Raw genomic sequence first — 21,112 nt, 5'->3', positions numbered from 1 at the left:
AAACTTCAATTATTAAATCTAATATATATATATATATATATATTTTTACGTTATATATAAATCTGATGAAATGATGTATATCTTAAATATATTAAACATAAAAACATTTTCCGTAAATTATTACAGATATTTACCTTATACAAAATTAAAAAGAATGGCGGGAATTTATCGATATCTACCCGCTTCATTTATCATTATTTGAACATAACACTTATGCTATTTTTAGATACTATATGTACATATATATTTATATATCTTAAAAAATTAATATAAAACAAGTGAAGTTATATTGTAAATGGATATAATCTTTTATATTATCTCTTTTAAACTACTTTTTTTAAAACAAGTTTAAATATCTCGAATATAATAATCGAATATAAAACGTTGCGATTGGTTATATTTACGCCATCTGGTGAGAAATATCATAAGCTGTTACATTGACACGATAAAAATTGTATAAGTAGTAGTGCCGTTCGTGGGGGGTCACAGGGTGGGAGGGAAGTGAAACAGTATGTTTTTTCCATCTATCCCCACTTTTAACTCACTTTTTGACAAAGTCGTAAGATCTTTATATTTATAGTAGACATATTGATACATTACACAGTCCAATCATGGATAAAACAATATTTAAACAAAACTACGACAATGTCATTATCTATCTATCCAATTTTTTTAAACGTGTTCCTCTTTTTATTTCATCGATACATCGTGTTAGTAGTTGTGAATAAAAAAAAACAAAAAAAGAAAACACTATATATGATATAGAATTACATCAAGTAAGAGTGGAAAAGAGGCCGGGCTTTCTAACCAATAATACACGAGGAAGATTACTATAAACGGATACCAATTGGTCACAAAACGTACAGTACATTCTTATATAGTTGAAAACAATTTATTAGAAGCATTTATTCACAAGAATCTACATTTATAACATCACATCACGCTGTTTCTTTCACGTCTCTATCAATATATAAAAAGTAAGTTTTAATTTCGTTATAATTTATTTAAATTCAAACACAAAAGATATGTTTAATTATTTCATCTAAACTTAACGAAGTCTAACAATTAAGTAATCCTTTTATATCTCACAATCGAAGTCATATTTTAATTCGTTTCCGTATGTAATATCAATTGCAACAATTAAACAATAACAATAATAATATAAAAATCATAACAATTACATATTATTAACATAAGGTTTTATATATACACACATATTTATATAAAAAGATATAATTACGAATTAGCAGGTGGTATAAATTATTAAGTTATGATCGATGTAATAAAGTAATTGTTATTGACAAATATATAATGTATGCTTATTTTAAATAGAAACAAATCTTTTTTTTTTTATTTAATGTACTATTTTTCAAGCTCCTTCATTATTTTTTATAATAATAGTTTTTAATTCTAAAATAGTTCCAAAAATACAGTAGTATCTATATATTCATTTGACATGTGGTAATACATATATATATATATCGCTAAATAATCAAAGTAAACAAATTTACGTAACTTATGTATAATTTTTTTAACAATAAGAGTAAAATTTTTTTAACATAATTTGCAACTTATATTTTGACATTTTTAATATTAAAAAATATATCTACAAAAAATTTGACACTTGTGCAAAATTTGACATTGTGACAAATTTTGACATATATATATATATATATATATATATATATATATATATATATATATATATTCTATTTTTTTGTTTTGTAATCATAAAAATATTGTGAATAATATTTAAATATTTTATTTTTACATTCTTTCAATATGTTTAATAATTTTTGCAACACACATGTCTCACATATGTATTTTTCTTTTAAACAAATAAAAAGAGTTATACGTTTACATAATTATGTAGACGTGGATACATCTTTGAATTATGTATATGTAATATGTTACAATTTGTTAAATTAAATAGAAAATATCTTTTAGTAGTTCGGAAAATATTCGAATAAATTTATCTTCAATTTTCATAGAACTTGATTTCATTGGTTACGTAAGAGAGTTAAATTTTTTAATATATAAACATGCATATGCCATACCACATATATGTATGTATACATATATATGTGTATTCAACATGTGACGAAGTCAACCACCGCTTATCTGTAGCAATACGCACATATAAAATATAACAAAAAAGTCCCTAATGAGATTTTTCTTATCATATAATATTATTTTTATCGATAACAAAAATTTTTGATTAATATCTATAAATTGTGAAAATAAATATATTATTATCTATATGTTTCAGTTGAGTGTGTAATACGATATGTCAAGAATGATTCGCCAGTTTACATGTAAATAGTATATAATTATTTTTATTTTTTTTTTTATTTTTTATTCTCTTTTTTATTCTTTTATTTTATTAAAATATCCCTCTAACCTAAATCCAATATATATATTTAAATTAATAATAATAATATAATAATATATTAAATTATTATATATTATTATTATTATATTATATATAATTTTATATTATATTATTTATTTATATATTAGTATATATAAATATATTTTTGTTTATTTTTTTCTTTTGGTTTAAAAAAATATTTTAATTAATAATTAGAAATGTTGGTTTCCACACGTCATAACATTCTCACGCAATATTGTTCTAAATAGTCATATTATTTTTCATTTGATATACGTATTATATGTAATGATCTATCATAATTTCATAATATATTGAATAAACATATTTTGTAATAAACGGTAATCAATGGTTATAGTTAAGTTGAGAAGGTCGTGATATTTCTATATGATAAGAATATATGTACATTTTATTAATATGTATATTACATGTATAATTCTTTAACAAAGATGCTTATTTAAACAAAATTATGATTAAATATATAATATATATATATATATATATATATATTCATGTAATACACTTTTTTTAATATCATTATTACGTTGACTTAAAAAAAACAAATAGTGTCACAAATGGCAAATATAGAAGAAGTCAAAACTATTTGGAGAATAGCGGATGCAATAACTTTTGATGTTGATTCAACCGTTATTAAAGATGAAGGCATAGATGAATTAGCAAAATTTTGTGGTAAAGGCAAACAAGTTACAGAATTGTAAGTATATTTTATATTATTCTTTGAACAATAAATAAATTTTATATTAAAATGCATTATTTCAGAACGAAGCAAGCGATGCAAGGAAACATGACATTTCAACAATCTCTTTCAGTAAGATTGGGTATTATAAGGCCTAGTTTATCACAAATTAAAGAATTTATACAAGTACATCCTCCGCAACTTACACCGGGAATCAAGTAATATACTAATTTTTGAAAAATTATTATATAAAAAAAAAAAATTGTTATATATATATTATAATAGATCTAATTGTGATATATAAATATTACAGAAATTTGATTAAAACATTACATTTAAACAAAAAGGAAGTATTTCTCGTTTCCGGTGGATTTCATTGTTTAATAAATTCAGTTGCGGAACAACTTGATATACCCCCAGAAAATGTTTATGCTAATAGACTTAAATTTTACTTTACCGGTTAGTATTTTTTTTTTTTTTTTTTTTTTTTTTTTGTAAAAGATAATAATTCAAATAAAAATGAAGAATCTTTTATATTCAGGAGATTATGCGGGATTTGATGAAAATGAACCAACATCGAAAAGTGGTGGAAAATCAGAAGTTATTCGTTATCTTAAAGAAGAAAAAGGGTTTAAAACTATTGTTCATGTTGGAGATGGGGCAACGGATTTAGAAGCTTCTCCTCCAGCAGATGCATTTATAGGTATGCATACTTATTCTAAATATAATAAAAAGTATTATATATATACAGAAATTATATTCGGTTCAGAAATAATCACAATATTTATAACTATTTTATATACACTGTGATATTTATATATATATATATATATATATATAGGATATAACAGAACATGTGGAGTCCACCTACTTCGAGTACTTATTATACATCTAAAAATAATAAAAAGGAGTTCCTATAAACACATGCTCTATCTCTCTCTCTCTCTCTCTCTTTCTTCGTTTATGAGATATAACTTATTTTGTAAACGGAGTAATCTTCATTTCTTAATCATTTCAAGTACTAAGGTTTACAATGAGATTTTTAACAAATTCTGGAATCATTCAAATTAATCAGATTTATGACAAGATAATCTAGTATTAAACTTGTATTGAAATGTGATATGATCATTTTAAGTATCTTCTATAAAAGATAATTAGATAACACGTAATCAAAAGATAATTCGTATATCTTATGAATGAATACAAAGAGAGCATATGTCTGTATAAATTATTTGCATTATTTTTAGGTATATACAATCATCTCCCAAAGTGGATTCCACATGTTCTATTACATCCTATATATTATATATATATGTATATACATTTTGACTTTTATTTATAGGTTTCGGAGGAAATGTGATTAGAGAGACTGTTAAATTAAATTCAAAATGGTTTGTTACAAATTTTGACGAACTTATAAATAATTTGTAATTTTAGATAGGATGTAACAATAATTTGTACAAATGTAACGCAATTAAATTATTTTTATAGATATATATATGTATGACTTATAGACAAGATTATTGATTAATTCAATTATTTATAATATTAAGGTAAAAATATCGTAATACAGTTTTTATTTTACACATTATATTTGAAAATTTCTAAAAATTGTATTTTATATATATATATATATATTTAATTATATTTCTGTGTTATTTATATTTAAAGCTAGACATTGATTTTAATTCTGAACATTACAACACGAAAAAGAAATAATATATATATATATATATATATTTATATTTGTACTTTATTACTAAGAAAATAACATTATAAAATTTGTATTACATTTTCCGCCTTTTTATTCGATACCCATTGCTTTATTTTATTTTTCAATTCTGTGTTAGGTTTTATCATATCCATAGTAAGGGGAGAACGATTGAATGGATCTGTTTGATCACTCAATAAGTGCCTAAAACAAAAGTATCAAATTATTTACAATATATTATTCATTTATTATTGTTAAAAAATGATTATAAAAGTATCATTAATCAACCTGGCAATGGTTCGTCGATCGATAGTTATTTTTGACGAAGGTAAAATAACTGGATCGATCATAAGGGTTGACATAATAGGATCGAGAAATTCTTCTGGAGCTTCTGTTAATATTTCATCTTCTTTTCTTTTTATAGTAGCAGCTTTTTCTACATTTTTGGCAAATTGATTTAATTCTCCTAATATATCAAAGCCACCTATGCGAACTACAATACAAAAATTATATTAACATTGATCAAAATTAAACGATTTTAGAAATAAATAACTTGTGAAAAATAGAAAAAAAAAAAAAGAAACAATATATCTTACGAAGCACTTGATCAGCTGATTTGAAAAGCTTTGGGCTATAAGAACGACCATCTTGAGATACGGCTAATGTAAATGATTTGTTTTCACTCAAATTGACATAAATTTTACATATATCTAACACCAAATTCGCTGGTTCGAATCCATATCCATCTTGATCATCGACCTTTGATAAACAAAAATAAAATTAACATTACACATAATATTATAATAATAAATATTTATATTGTAAAGATCAATTTTAAAACCTTCAAAATATAAAGAGTACCTTAAGTTTGTTTTTATCAGGTCCAACTAATTGCAATAGTAAATAATTAAGCATCGAAGCTATCCGATCAACCATTGTAGGATGACAAAAAATCGATTTTATTTCAGACGTCAACATTTTGATCGTCTGTATAGTTTTTCTGCCTAAGATATTATCAAATTGTGCAATTGTGCCTACGTGATGAAGGAAATTCCTTTGTTGAATACGTTCGTTTGGAGGTAATTTATCCCATTCTCCATTATCCCTTAAAAATTATGTAAATAATATTATTTTTATAATAATTATATTAACATTAGATATACCAGACCAGTCATTTTGATTGATGGCCATTTTAATTCAAAAATGTCTATAAATCCATTTATCTGTTAAAATTATTATTGTTAAACATTTTTTTTGTTATTTTTTAAGAGTAAATAAAAACTGGAAGACACAAAAAGCATTTCTTTTTATACACCAATCATTTTGACTAGTGTGGTAGAAATAGGTATACTGAAAATGGTAGTATATCTAGTGTTAATATATCTATATAAAATATTTGACATTAACCAACCTTGCTTGTATCATTTTCCTTAATTGTGCCATATTAGAAAGAGCTTCGTCTAACAAAAAAACAGCATCATTCATCAAAAGATTGATAAATCGTAGAAACAATGGTGGGCGTACAGCTTCCATATTGGCTTCAGCATCTTTAGCTAAAGCACTGTAATTATATAGAAAAAAAAAAAGATTTTAATAATTAATAATATTAAATTTAAAATATACAAATATATTACTACTATCATCTCATCCATTAATTTAACTTACATAAATTTCTTACGGTGTCTAGGTAGTTCCCATAAATAATGCATGATAGTATACATAGGTCGACGATAATTAAACTTTTGTTCAAATTGTACACTCTGTCCAGTCATTTCAATACTAACGAATACTTGAAGTAATTGAGCAACTACCTGTATTGATAATAAGATAATAACATTATTTTCAAATCAAATTTATTAATTTATACTTTATAAAGAATAATGACTAACTTGATAAACATGTTGATGGGTTTTAAATAACTGTTGCCTATGGAATGCTCTCAGAGGAAGATCCTCATCAGAAGGTGGTAAAAGTGCTCCTAATCCTTCGGCTAATCGTGCACGTAGATGAGGATTATAAAGACGATGTTCATCCATTAATAATATTAGCTATAACAATAAATTATTGCGTTTCAATTTATAATTATAAATGTATATGTTATTATTACTTACTTCTGTCATTATTGGATTCAAAAAAGATTTTCCTTGTTCTTCAAAAGTCTCTGCGCTGAATTCTCGTAAGAAACATAAGAATCCAACTGTATTTTCCACAACAAATTCAGGAATGCATCTGTTATGATATATAATAATTAGAAAATATTACATTATATTAGGATATGTATATAAAAATGATAACACAAAATTATACGAACATATATATATATATATATATATATATATATATATATATATATATATTTTATACAGTATACCTTAAAGTAATTGGAACTTTTTCTGACAAAGGGAAACTGAGTTTTTTCTGTTGTTTTGGTATATAATCATCATTACTATCTTCTCCGTGTAATTCGTATACATTATCTAAATTTACTTGTATTATCCAATGTGCTGTTGTCGCATAGAAATTGGCTAGATTACTCAACATTTTAGGAGGACATAAACTTGCTTTTAAAGTCAGGAATCTATAATATAAATATTTAATTTGATAATGTGGAAACATTTTTATACGAATTAAAAAAATATTAATTTCTTATTATTAAAATTTACTTTGTCATTGCCACTTCCATTTGTTGTGAAATCATTCTATTAAAACTTCGATTAAGAGGAACATTTTCTACCGAATTATCCAACCTTTGTTGAATAAGAGATAAATCTTGTTGCGCTCTGTAATATTAATAATATCATATATTAACAATTTGTTTTTATAAGAAATCAAAGTATTATTATTTACCTTTGAAGTTTTTCTATAACAATTCTATATCCAAGATCCAATGCACGATGTGTTAAAAAGAAACATTCTGTTGTAAAAGAAAATAACTTTGATACTGGCCTTGATTGACCTTCTGGTGTTGGTATCAAACAAGTTTCTTGGGATAATCCTTTTATATGTAATCCACGACTAAAACTTTCATCTTCATCTGCAGGCTGTATAATTTGTTTTTATTTTAAAAACTATTTATAAAATTAGAACTATGTGTGTGTGTGTGTGTATGTATATTTATTATACAAACCTCAGCTGCACAATACGTTGGATCAATTTTAGGAAACTTCATCTCCTTAGTTTTGACACAAAATGGTTGACAAAGTTGCAATAACATAGCTCCAAAATTTAACATAAATCCATCTGACGCATTTAATGATGGACCAAAATTAATCTCATTATGAGAATTCCATAGCTTTCCTCTATTTGCATTCGCATGAAGGCAATCACCTATCCATTGTAAAGTCATGTGACGAATTTCTGGAGACAATTTCAATAAAGAATGGAAAATGTGTTCTACACAATCAGTTAGTGCACCCAAAGCTACCCATATGCTAGACTTGATTGGATCACTATGCTAAAAACAGATCAATTGAAATATAAGAAAAATACAATAAATCATTTAACTATGATAATAACCAAAGAGATCAAAATAATTTACCTCATATGACTTAGAGTAAAAATCATTTCGTGGATTTACTGCTTTCGATAAACAATTCAAACAGAAAAATGTACCGAACAATGTTTTCTCATAATCTTTACCTTGATTAGACTTTGGTGTATTATATTCTAAAAGTAATTCAGCTAAAGTTTCATGATTGCAGAACATATTAAGAATAGTGAACCAATGTTCACGAAATCCTACAAGAGTGCTTTGAGCTGCTTCTTGATGAATAATATTAAGAATAGGAGTAAAAGATATTTTAATAACTTCTTCAAATGTATCTTCATTTGATGAATTAAGTTCTGATATTAAGTCTTTAAAAAATTCAGATAAATCGACTGAATCTTCCATAAACAAGGTGACGAATTGGTAATAAACCTAAATGATAAAGTATAGAAAATAATATAGTTATTATTTATCAGAGTCTAGAATAGAATAATAAATTGAATAAGTTATATAAAGAAAAAGTATATATAAGTACATACGTCCTGATCATTGAATAAATTTGGCTCTTGTAATGCTATGCCAACATGTCTTAATACAATAAGTTTTAAATTATCAATATAATCGATTAATTCTTTATTATCCTCATAATGTTTCAAACGACGATAACTTTCGTAAAGATAAAATATAACTTGCGTTTCAACAGTATGACTATCGCAATTATTAGATTGTTCATTATGGATTAGATTACTCTTTGGACTAGGCATCACTATTCTTTCAAAAATAGCATCTTCTACGGAATCAGCAGCTACTGATACTAAATCTTTATGTATTTCTGTTAATTCATCTGAATTTAACATTAAACCAAATACATCTGCCAAAAGTTTGGCTTTTCTTAATTTCAGTTGATACTCATCAGATTCTTCATTAGTTAATAATTCTTTATCCTTGTCATGATTCTCTTCGATATATTGTTTCTCATTATTATCATTGTTTGCTTCACTAGCTTGTATTGAATACAATAAAGCATCATCAATGGTAGAAAATAATCCAACAAAAGGATTGCTTTTCACACGATCACTCATGATTACAACAATATAATTCTGTACAAGCAACAAACTTAACAATTTCGTAATCAAACGTTAATGATAGATTTTCATACTGTTATTCAAATGATTATTGAAACACATGATAAAATATATTCAAATAATACGATCACACACAATTTACAAAAAATTCGAGAAAATTGTAAATAATCCGATTTGACGTTGACGTATGCTCGTTCTTTCCGATAATACCACCATGACTCACCTAATTTGTTACTGACCTTAAACTTTTAACGCAAATAATTCATGTAGTAACTTCACATTCACTAGATGTCGTAGAATGTCGGTAGAATGATTTTTATATAAATATATTATGGAGCTTGGAGACTACACAAGAAGCACGAACTCCATGTATACAAATGGGATATAAAAAATAAGAGGGCGCTCGTGTTCTATTTGTACCAAAATGGAAGGGGAATAAGGCGGCAGTTTACAAAAAAATTATAATACGAAACTAAGGATAATCATTCAGGTTGTTTAAGTATCAACAATTGAAATTAAATAAATAATTATTTAATAATCGTAAAAAATGAGTAAATAGTAATAATAATAATAAATTTAGATTAAATCCTAATCATTTAGAAAAAAAATAGTATTAAGTGTAAATTTTATTGAATTCCAGTCTTCGTATGAGATCAGTTGCATTCCCACTATTGCAATTTTTAACTGCGCACACCCTGCCCATTTTTATATTTATAATTTTTTATTAATCTTATTTTTAATATTTTATTTTTGTTATTATTTTTTGTTTACATACAAGTATTAGGGTTAAGAACTATTTGCTCACTTCACGCATCAGTACGTTATATTCAAAACAGTACAAAAGGAACATTAGCGACACTAGTGGTGAATCAAGAAAACTTAAAAATACGATTTGTGTGGACAGATTTTGACAATTAATACGTTTGATTTTGTGCTCCTTGTGTAGTCTCCATGTTATGGAGGGTAGATTTCTGTGATTTTATACTCGATGGAACTGTCATCTGACGGTGAAATAAAAAACTTTTTTTAAAAGAAAAAGCGGGAATTTCGTCTAACTATAAAAAATACATTTTTTTTATCATGCGACTATTAGTTGAAAATATATAATAATTTTTTTTTTATTTAGATTCTTATTAAGATATAAAAAATAATTACATTTAATATAAAAATATCTACATATTAGACTTGAATAATCTCACACAACATTTGTTTTATATTTTGTAATATAAATTATTTATTTACATTCATGGGAACATAAGAATTCATATATAAATATATACAACTACATACACACACGTGACACATACACGCATTCCTTATTAAAAAGATACTGCATTAGAATAACGTTATATTGATAATTGTTAGATTATCTTTGGATTTGAAGGGGTCAATTAACAATGTATGATATTAAAATTTGAAAAAAAAGAAAATGGAGAAAAGAAATTACATGTTATACAAGTATATTAGATTATCATAAATCCATGAAACTTTAATATAGTATCAAATCACACTAATAAATATAATTGTTTACTTTTTTTTCTATCGATTAACCCTTTGACCATGAAATGCTCTAAGTTGATACACTTTTAAATGAGTTGCGATAGCTGAAGATGGAATATTATATTTTTTTATCAGCAAATCGAAATGAAACATTCTCATTTGCAATATATATTCTTGTTTCACAAATATTCAAGTATTCGAACGCCATAACTTGGCGTGTGTGTGGTATATATAAGATAGAAAATATTTTTGGACACATATACGCGTTCACAGAAATAATTCATATTAACAGACACATTGATGTTAACAGAGCATTGAATTATTCTTTGATTTTGAACCATTAAGCAGTCTGAGCTCTTAATTAGCCTTTATGGGGAGTCATCTTAAGTCGAACCTTATTAGAGAGTAATTTGTGTTTCGTGTCTTATATGAAAAGTCTTAATGAGATCATGTCCTAATCGGGAGCATTTTAATCTTAGGCATGGAACGTGGACTGTTGGACTGGGACTGAACCTTTTCACATAGATAGCTTTCGCTGAACGCATATAATTCGTCCATAGCAATCAAAGAGTTAATAACGTACTACGTTATTTATTATGTGTATCATAAAACATTACGCCATCCAGTGACATTACGTTGGTGTCACGTGAAAATCATTGGACAAATGTCATCATAAGATAAAAGCATTTTGATCATACGTTCGAATGTCAAATTGATAATAATATGCTGTTTCTCTCAAAATATCACATAGAGACATTAATTATCAATTTCATTTGTGAAAGATTGTGAAATTGAGAAAACAATTAAAATTTACATACAATAATTATTGTGATAATTATTGTATAATAATACGCGGATTTAAAAAGTATGTGTATCATCATAATAATTATGATGATTTAACAATTAAAAGAAATTGTTTAATTTTTAATGATTTCGATAAACGCTAAAACCAAAAAATTGCCACCGCCTTTCCATATTAGCTCCAATTCCAAATAATTCTTGTTTAAAAACTTGCGGAAATTTTTGCATTAAAACTTCAACTTCATTTGGTTTTATTCCTGGTTCTAATTTTTGTAAATATGACCATAGATAATCCACACTTGCACCAAATGGATGAATATGCAAAAATGTTGCTATCAAGCCTATGTTCATTATAAGAGTATACACATTTAATTTTACAGTAATATTGTATAATATTAATAAAAAAAAAAAAAAAGGGAATAAAACTCGTTACCTATAAGTTTGGCATCTTTTTGTGTAACTTGTACAAAAGTAGATGCTAAAATTAATTGTTTAGGTGTTCGAGGTTCTTCACTAATATCATCATCTTTATCAAGAGTTATTATTTCACTCTCTCGAGGTTCTTCTCTTTTAGTGGAATTAAGTTTGACAGTTAAATCTTTTATTTTTTGATCATCTTGTGCTTGTTGCTTTCTAAACTGTATTAGTTGTTCTTGCATACCTTTTAATGTTTGTTGCAACATTTTCATTTGTTTATCTTTTGCATCAATATCTGACTTTGTTTCTGACTTCAATAGATCAACCTGAAAAAATCAATATTTTCGTAAAATGAAAATGAACAAAAATGTTGTATACATATACTTAGAGAGAGAGAGAGAAGTTATCTAGTTTTAAATAAATATAATGTTACAATTGTTATATACCTCATTTTTATATGCTTCCAGTTGGCATCTTAAACTATCATTTTCTTCTTTTAAAGATTGCATTTTTTCACTATCATCATTACTATCAGATTGAATACGTGTTTTTTTTCTCTGCGGTTCTTCTTCACAATCAGAGACATCCATTTCACCTTCCCCTTCCATTAGAGTTTCTTCTAATTGAACTGCTTTAATTTCCTATTATATCAAAATTATTCAATTGGTAGAAGTTAAAATAAATGAATATTTACACAGAATCATGCATAATATGCTGTTTTTTTTTTTTTTGGATCAGCACGGGTTGTCATTTTACAAAATAATGACTTTTTTTTCTAATATGCATTGTTATAATTGACATACAATGCTTGGAACATATAAAAATATAAAGCTACAATTTTCTGTAATTCAAAGCTTGCATGATAGTAAATTCAAAATCGATAGAAAATATTAAATGAGTGTGGGGGATATTTTTTGTTTGTTCATTTTGAGAGATTGATATAATGTTTGAAGTACAGAAATAAAATATGTATAAGTATAAGAAAAAATAATATTTTTCAGAGAGAAAACTCATTTTTAATAACATGAATTCTTCATGAAGAATTCATGCCAATAATTTAACGATCTATTTCCTGTTACTAAGATCATTAGATCTTTGTTACCTGTTATTTCCAATGGGTATTTTTGCCCTACTTACGTAGCTCAAATTATGCATTACCTTTCTCATTAGCGTTTTTTTTTTCCAACAAAAGTTTAAAATTGTTGCGTGCAGAAAGCATGTGTCTGACCATTTTATGAAGCATTTTCTATTTTTTTTTCTCTTTTTTTTTTGTTTTTGTTATACTTACCTGCATATTCGAAAAATAGTTTTGCAAAATGAGCGTGCTTGGCTTATGATAGGAATCATGCAATTGCACAAATAAGCAATATATATATAATAAAATAATAAATTCTTAATCAAGGTTGCTGTCAATTTGTTCATAAAAGAAAAATATTTGACACTCTGCTGGTGTGGGAATGCACATACATACCGAAGATTGTTTCTTCCACATTTCGATGTTCTTCCGTTGAGCCTTAGTGAAATGATCCCACACCTTCTTGTGGCTAGCCGCAGTAAAGACACGTTCGATCTGACTGACTGTTGATGACATGGATGTCGCATGTTGCATACAAAAACACAACAAATCTTCTGTTGTACACCTTTTTTCAAACTCTACATTTGTTTTTGGACTATTTAAATATACTCTTCCTTTCTCTTCCTCTCACTCTTTCATTCTCACTCTCTTTCTCTCTCTCTCTCTTATTTTATATATATATATATATATATATATACTTGCTTATTAAATTCTGCAGGTATGTGACCAAATCTGACAAAAGTACTTATCTAGAATTTTGAAATATTTTAACTATACCTCTAATTCAGCACAATTTATATGTACTTATAGGTATTCTTGATGATAGTCCTTTTAAATTCATATATATCATGCTAAGCTTCAGTCAGTATAGTTTGTAGATTTAAACGACTAATCTTAATAAACACATTTATATTTGATTATATTATTTCTTAATTTCCCTTTCACACCTTGTACCTCTGCTGCCAATATCTATTTCAAAATTGATTGGACAAACAGTGCTTATATTCAACAAGAAAATATGCATTATTTGTCATTATAATTTATGCCTAAATGACTTACAATCTGCGGAGGTTTCCAATGTACAAGACAATTTTAAAATGTATTTGTTTTTACTATACAAAATAAAAAAAATAAAATAAAAAAAAATTAAAGAAAAAAATATATATTTTTATAACATATGCATAATTATTTTACTATATTTATTAATTTAATATAAAGAGATATAATATTTTCAAATTTAAAGTAAGGAACATTATAAAAAAATAACAATTTAAAATTGTCCTTACTATGAGAATATAGCCCATCACCCTTAATTCTTAGCATTGGCAAGCATGCAACTTCTCAGTACACTATGTTTCTATTAGATGAACATTATGATGAACTGTGCACATTGGTTATAATTATCAGAGTCTGAATCGAAAGACAGCATTCGTCACCCACCTTATACACTCCTATTTTCTTTGTCCTCCCTATTAAGTCGTCCCTGAATGTGCATTGACCATAGTAGAAATGATTGTTACTTAATGATGTAATCAAACTTGAATATGTTTTAAAACAAGATTATTATAGAATAATAATTGATTATTTGTGCCTCTTCTATAATTTCGATAATATTACCTTGAAATATTTTATACATTTTAAAATTCTTTTTTTAAGATATGTATATTTACAATATATATGTTACCATTAAAACATGAAATTCATTAATTTATAAAATAACTGACTAAACCATAAAATAACTATACTGACCTATCAATATATGAGATTGAGATTTGATCCGTTTTTAAGTTAGCATAATGTTTCTATAACAATTATTTGTTCCTACTTTTTCTTGTACTTCAAAAGCAAATACTCTGTTCTGACTTTGAACTATCATATTATTATAATAACTAGACACCTAACTTTATTTCATATAATATTTAGTTACACATTATAAAAGAACTAGTGTGTGTTTAAATGTATAATATAATTCTTTTCCTATGCTTTCCCTAAAACACCTAATTATTTCATGTAATACCAAGTTATCTCATAAATTAATTGAATTATACACTTTTTTAACGGTAACATATTTATTTAATTAACTGTAAAAATATGAGACATACCTTTGCTTATACCTGGATAACATACTAAACAAATTTACTATTTACCACATTATAATGTGTAATATTTGTTTTAATGATGAAAAGAAGAAGGAAATATATGCTTTCATTATATATCGACCAAATCGTTGTTATAATGATTTGGAATTTGTTGGTAAGATCCAAATTGGATGAGGATAGGAACTCGTTTAGATTTATCACAACAATAAACTTACCAGATAAAGCGATACATGTACGCAGTATACTTCTGCATACAAAGTTAAATGTACAATAGTAGAGACCCACATGACAAAATAAGAAGAAATTATACACGTACATTGTATGAGCAATCCTTGCATTCTGCCTTTCATGACTTCCTTTGCTTTTTGAAGTTCTTCTTCATATGCAGCTTTTTTCCGTGAGTAATCGCCGAACGTGAGAATTTGTTGATTGTATCATTGAGTAAAAGGTATTGGCATTGCGTTTTGTACAATCTCCACGCTCGAGCCATGTTACGACAACCTGTAAATAAATAATGAAAAATATATGATCATACAAAAATATTTGATCATACAAAAATAATAACAAAATAAATACTTACTTGTACAGCTTTCATGAAAGTGTCATCCTGTTTGATTTTCTCACATATGTTTGAAGCTTCATGATCTGTATAATGGACAACAGGCGGTGGACTTGATGGTGGACGCTGACGTTCCTTTTCTACTCTCTCTCGATGACGTTGTTCTCGTTGTAATTGCCGTTGTCTGCACTCCCATTCGTATTGATCATCTCTTGCCTATTACACATATTGCACATGTATCATACAACACATAAATATGAAATGAAAATAAATGTAAAACAAGAGAACATTATAAACGTACTTGTGCAAAATCTACATGGAGTCTTCCAGTATTAGCAGAATCTCCATTAGAACCTATTCTTACTCTATAACCAGATAAATAAATAGCAGCGTCGACGCTAGCTTCCAAAACAAAGCGTATATGACAGAAATTCTTTTTAGATAAACGTAAAGTAGTTATTTCACCACATCGTTCAAATATCTCTTGAATAATTGTTTCTGTCATGTTTTCTGGCAAACCTATGAATATATTAAACTTTAAGAATATATTTAGTAATTCACATTAAAGAATCAAAAATTGATATTAATAAAAGTTCAAATAATAAAATATAAGATATGTACCTCCAACAAAAATAGTTCTACATCCTGGAGGTCTTTCTCTTGTAGTTGGCGGTGGTGCATTTGGATTTGGCGGAAGCAATGTACAACTTTTGCAATGTATAATGTCTTTGGTACCTTGCGGTGGAGCAGATGGTGGTGGTAATGCACCAGTCATTATTTGAGCAGCTGTATCTGTCATAATTTGTTCAGGTCCTAATATTGGAGTACCTATCATACCACTATCATGTGGCATTATTCCCATACTCATAGGACCATAACCATGAGCATGACCCATATGAGGACCTAATGTCATTTCACCCATCATAGGACCCATTGGTCCCATTGGACCCATTCCCATCATAGGATATCCAACACCCATTCCCCAAACTCCTGTTGTTGGTTCCATTTGTGGTCCTAAATTAGGTGTGCTGCTAGATGTATTAGATTGCATGTCAGCGTTATTTGAACTGCTATGACTACTATTGTTACTCGTTGAATTAATATTATTGCTTCTATCTTCTACTCTTCTGTCCTCTCTTCTATCTCTTTCATTTCTTTCTTCTCTTCTATCTCGATCTCTCTCCCTTCGTTCATTACGATCACCTCTTGACCTAAACCAAAACATATCAATATTTAATTATATATTTTTTCAAAACAACTTTTAAATGATACACAACTAACAAAAACAATAAATACCTTCTACTGTTATCTCGATTTTCTCTACCATCGCGACTATCTCGTTCACGTCTGTTGTCATTCTTATCATTTCGTCTGTCATTATTATCTTCTGAACTTTCACGTACAACTGGGGGTTGATTTTTGTTTGTACTGAATTCTAATGGTGAGTCATTCATTCCAGGAAGAGGTATAGGCGGTGGCAAAGGAGGAAATCCTTGGCCAGTAAGTTCCATAAAACTTTGAGGTCCTGTGATTGGTGCTAATGGTCCCATGGGACCCATACCTTATTAAAAAAAAAAAATCGATATTTCTTATTAAAAATACTTTTAAAGAAAAAAAATGTAGAATTTAAAAGTATATGATTATTATAACGAAGAGGTTTACCCATTGGTGACATAGCTGCGCTTGGTACTCCAGGGAAATTATAAGCCATTTTTCCTGATGCGAATTGTGAATATTATAAATAGTTGAAAATATTTCTTAATATAGATATACAATGTATGGCACAATAAAATATTATAGAAATATTTCGATCCCTTGGAACATCATACCCCCGACAAATTCAATATGGCAGAGCATCGATGAACGTTGACAAGATAACCTCTTCTCCATCGTCGTTTTCAAATGAATTTAAGATCTTTTTATTAATCTTTTAAACATAATGAAAAAAAACAAGTTCACTCGCATTATCGGCCAAAGTGTTATTTTAATTCCTTATAAGGAAAAACACGTTATGAGGTATTATTAGATATCCTGTTAAACATTTGAATCTCATCTAATATTTCAACTTTTTCAATTCCACCATTTTTACTGCACTAAATAAATATCTTACATATTTAAAAGAAATTAAATGAAATTATATATGTACACATGCATATATGTTTCAAATTATTAATCATTTTAATATGTTTCTTTTTCAGATATCACGAATGGATGAAATCACCAGAATTGCAATATCTCACTGCATCGGAACCATTAACTTTGGCGGAAGAATTTGAAATGCAAAAAGATTGGCTATTGGATGAGAAAAGTTAATTGAAGATTATTTTAATAATTAAACGAAAAATATAAAAGATATTTATTGTTATTTAATATAAAAAGAATTATTTTTAATATTTTTTTATTCAAATCTTTAAAAATTACGTAATTTCATGGATAAAATAGCAAAACAATGTATGCGTAAATATAGCAAATTCGTCCGCCATTAATTTGGAAAAATTTAAACGAAAAATTATTATAACAATACGAAATACTTATTGAAATCATTTCTTTAAATATATATATTTTTTCAGAATGTACCTTCATCATTTTAGACAAATCGATTTTCCATTCGACAGGGGATGAAATCGGTAGGTTGCAACCCCTAAAACTTATAAAACAAATAATATTTAATAATCGTACATATTAACGATACAATCATTATATTATTATTGAATAATTTTTATTTAATTATTACCGTATATATAGCTGCTATGATCGGTGATACTAATTTATTTTTTAATGACATGGAATGTAAATATACGGCGGAAGCTGAAATCATGATAGCAGAAAAAGAAAGCAGAAATAAAGGGAGAGGGTGGGAAGCCATATTACTTATGCTCCGTTATGGTTTGTATTAATAATTATTAAATATAATATTTAATTCGTTCGAAAATAGAAAAAAGAAAAAATATGTATCTGTAAAACACTATTTTCATTTACATGATACTTCTGTAAAATAAATGTATTATCAGAGTAAATCAAGGGTTAGCTCTTAATTACATATGCATTATGTATGTATAATATATTTACATATTTACATAATATTGTTTTAATTTATGCATTAAATTTTTATAAAATATTATTATTATATTTGTAGGTATTGATAAATTAAATGTACAAAAATATCGAGTGAAAATAATGGTTGATAATGAAAAGAGTATAAATATGTTCCGAAAGTTAAATTTTCACGAGGTAAATTATATTTAAATAGAAATCTAAGAAAAATATTTATTGTAAGAAATATTTATATAATATCTATTTTATATATTAAATAGGTCGGAAGAAGTGAAATATTTCAAGAAATTACTATGGAAAATAATATTAATGATGAATGGAAAAATTGGTTGTATTCAGAAACAATAAATTCTATCACGGACGAATGTTATAATACAGAATAATATAAATTATAATTACAATTACACACAATTATTGTTAATTATAATTTAATTTAAATTACAAAAAAATATATATATATATTTTTTTAAAATAATATTTATTATAATTATATATTATTATTTTTAATAATAATATATAACGCGTAAAAATGATATTTTTTGTTTTAAAATGTTTTTTGAATAGTACATATTACTGTCTATTTAATTATTACAGTTTATTCAAATACAGCGAGGACACTAAGTGTAATGGAGGTTTATTATCATTTAAGTGGTTTGATGACATGATAGATTAAACTTAAGTGATAACGGGGGACGTACGGAGATTTACTGTTATAACTAGTTCGAATGTTGTAAGATATGTGTACACTCAGATCATATATAAAGAGATACTTTTTATTATATTTTCTTAAATTAAAAGTTGTATTTTTATATTTGGTTCGATGAAATTTTTGGATAAAATTGACAATCGTTTGATGTAATAAGTATTAGTAACAAAAAACAATAGACGATTATTTGTTATTTTAAAATAATATTTCGTCATTCTTAAATTCATAGCAAAGTATTTTTTCTTACAAATTAAGGTACGTGCAAATATCTATTTTTTTTCTTTTTTTCTTTTTTTTTCTTTTAGAGAATTATTATAATACAAACATAATAATTTTACTTAAAATATTAATATGTATAAAGCGTCCAGAGAAAAAAAATCATATAAGAATTATAATTGTAAATATTTCTTGAGAATAACAGTAAAGCCGATATTCATTATGTTATTAAAATTAAGTAACTTTGCACGAAGGAGACCATTGCTCTTGAATTCTATGACTTATGGATTTTTTTATACATGTGCTGAATTTGCGCAACAAAGTTATAACAAAAAATTTAAGGTATAACTTACAATTTTATTAATTAAAAAAAATAAATTTTTAATTAATTATTTTATTATTTACTTATATTTTAGATTATTCAACCAGTGTCTACATATGAAGTAGAAACACAGAATAATATTGATAAACCAATATTTGTATGGTTAAAAAAGTTTAATAATTCTTTAGGTTTATTAGATAACGAATCTTCAATTACAACGGAAGAATATAATTGGCCGCGTCTTAAAAGATTCGCTATTTATGGTTTTTTTAGCAGGACCATTGTTACATGGATGGTATTATAAAATGAATATACGTATATAAGATAATTACAAAACTATTTTTGGACTATTAGAAATTTAGTATGAATTAAAATGTTTTTAAAGATAAATTTAACGTAAAAATGATAATATATATATAATTAAAAGTTATTTCCAAAAATAAAACCTTTATATAATCAGGTACAAATGGTTGGATACAGTTTACAAAGGCAAATCTATGAATGTGGTTTTAACTAAATTATTTGTTGATCAATGTGTATTAACACCACCACTGATCTGTTTATTCTTTATCAGTTAGTATATTTATTTCACATTATAATATTTTATTTTTTGATACGAATAACTTTTTCATCATTTGTTATAGGTATGAGTTTAATGGAAAGCAAATCTGATATTTTAGAAGAAGTTAAAACAAAGTTTGTTAAAACTTTTCAGGTAAGTTATTCAAATATAAAATATGTATCAAAATTATTTGTCTACCTAATCCATTTATCATTGTTAAAGTTATTTTATTTATTATTATTTTTTTCAGACGTCATGCCTATTTTGGTTACCTGTACAATTTTTTAATTTTGTATTAATTCCCCCTAGTCTACGTATCACATATGTTAGTATTGCAGCATTATGTTGGGTGAATATTCTTTGCTATATAAAAAATGTGCCTTTAGTTAAATTTAATGATAAATATTAAATTAAAATTATATAACTTTCACT

At 26.1% G+C, this 21,112-nt stretch overlaps 5 protein-coding genes across 6 annotated transcripts; 3 read left to right on the top strand and 2 right to left on the bottom strand.

Moving 5' to 3' along the window:
* The first annotated feature begins 496 nt into the window (after positions 1-496).
* aay (phosphoserine phosphatase) lies at positions 497-4,582 on the top strand. 2 transcript variants are annotated; one of them, XM_015316265.2, is made up of 7 exons: positions 497-977; positions 2,270-2,315; positions 2,957-3,104; positions 3,170-3,304; positions 3,400-3,545; positions 3,628-3,789; positions 4,429-4,582. In XM_015316265.2, the coding sequence occupies exons 2-7, from the start codon at positions 2,288-2,290 to the stop codon at positions 4,515-4,517; spliced, it is 708 nt and encodes a 235-aa protein (XP_015171751.1). In that variant the 5' UTR covers positions 497-977; positions 2,270-2,287; the 3' UTR covers positions 4,518-4,582. The 2 variants fall into 2 exon arrangements, with proteins under 2 accessions (XP_015171751.1, XP_015171752.1); XM_015316266.2 differs by lacking the exon at positions 2,270-2,315 and having other exon boundaries at positions 499-977.
* A 239-nt stretch (positions 4,583-4,821) lies between these two features.
* On the bottom strand, positions 4,822-9,723 carry Ube4A (Ubiquitination factor E4A). The gene is made up of 14 exons (XM_015316240.2): positions 8,824-9,723; positions 8,336-8,716; positions 7,925-8,251; positions 7,645-7,838; positions 7,461-7,577; positions 7,169-7,375; positions 6,909-7,026; positions 6,687-6,845; positions 6,463-6,608; positions 6,209-6,358; positions 5,659-5,902; positions 5,394-5,556; positions 5,086-5,290; positions 4,822-5,001 (listed from the first exon to the last, which is right to left on the bottom strand). The coding sequence occupies exons 1-14, from the start codon at positions 9,364-9,366 to the stop codon at positions 4,860-4,862; spliced, it is 3,096 nt and encodes a 1,031-aa protein (XP_015171726.1). The 5' UTR covers positions 9,367-9,723; the 3' UTR covers positions 4,822-4,859.
* An 851-nt stretch (positions 9,724-10,574) lies between these two features.
* On the bottom strand, positions 10,575-17,786 carry LOC107063955 (ecto-NOX disulfide-thiol exchanger 2). The gene is given in 12 exon segments (XM_015316150.2): positions 10,575-12,011; positions 12,104-12,413; positions 12,534-12,728; positions 13,559-13,665; positions 15,578-15,653; positions 15,655-15,762; positions 15,842-16,036; positions 16,122-16,339; positions 16,442-17,031; positions 17,117-17,381; positions 17,483-17,536; positions 17,650-17,786. Coding segments are annotated over 12 exon segments (2,397 nt in total). The 5' UTR covers positions 17,711-17,786; the 3' UTR covers positions 10,575-11,793.
* On the top strand, positions 17,694-19,349 carry LOC107063837 (N-acetyltransferase 9-like protein). The gene is made up of 6 exons (XM_089171881.1): positions 17,694-17,836; positions 18,019-18,128; positions 18,391-18,447; positions 18,566-18,706; positions 18,957-19,051; positions 19,135-19,349. Exons 1-6 carry the CDS (start codon positions 17,760-17,762, stop codon positions 19,255-19,257), a joined length of 603 nt encoding a protein of 200 aa, XP_089028007.1. The 5' UTR covers positions 17,694-17,759; the 3' UTR covers positions 19,258-19,349.
* A 250-nt stretch (positions 19,350-19,599) lies between these two features.
* LOC149032629 (PXMP2/4 family protein 4) lies at positions 19,600-21,110 on the top strand. Its single transcript, XM_089171880.1, is given in 7 exon segments — positions 19,600-19,835; positions 19,942-20,138; positions 20,213-20,388; positions 20,390-20,413; positions 20,579-20,691; positions 20,763-20,833; positions 20,931-21,110. Coding segments are annotated over 6 exon segments (663 nt in total). The 5' UTR covers positions 19,600-19,835; positions 19,942-20,018; the 3' UTR covers positions 21,090-21,110.
* Positions 21,111-21,112: the final 2 nt, after the last annotated feature.

This window comes from Polistes dominula, unplaced genomic scaffold (assembly GCF_049000335.1).
Source record: "Polistes dominula isolate Pdom_NZ unplaced genomic scaffold, Pdom_raw_medaka contig_73, whole genome shotgun sequence".
Lineage (NCBI taxonomy): Eukaryota > Metazoa > Arthropoda > Insecta > Hymenoptera > Vespidae > Polistes > Polistes dominula.
This window is presented reverse-complemented; position numbering and strand designations above follow the sequence as displayed.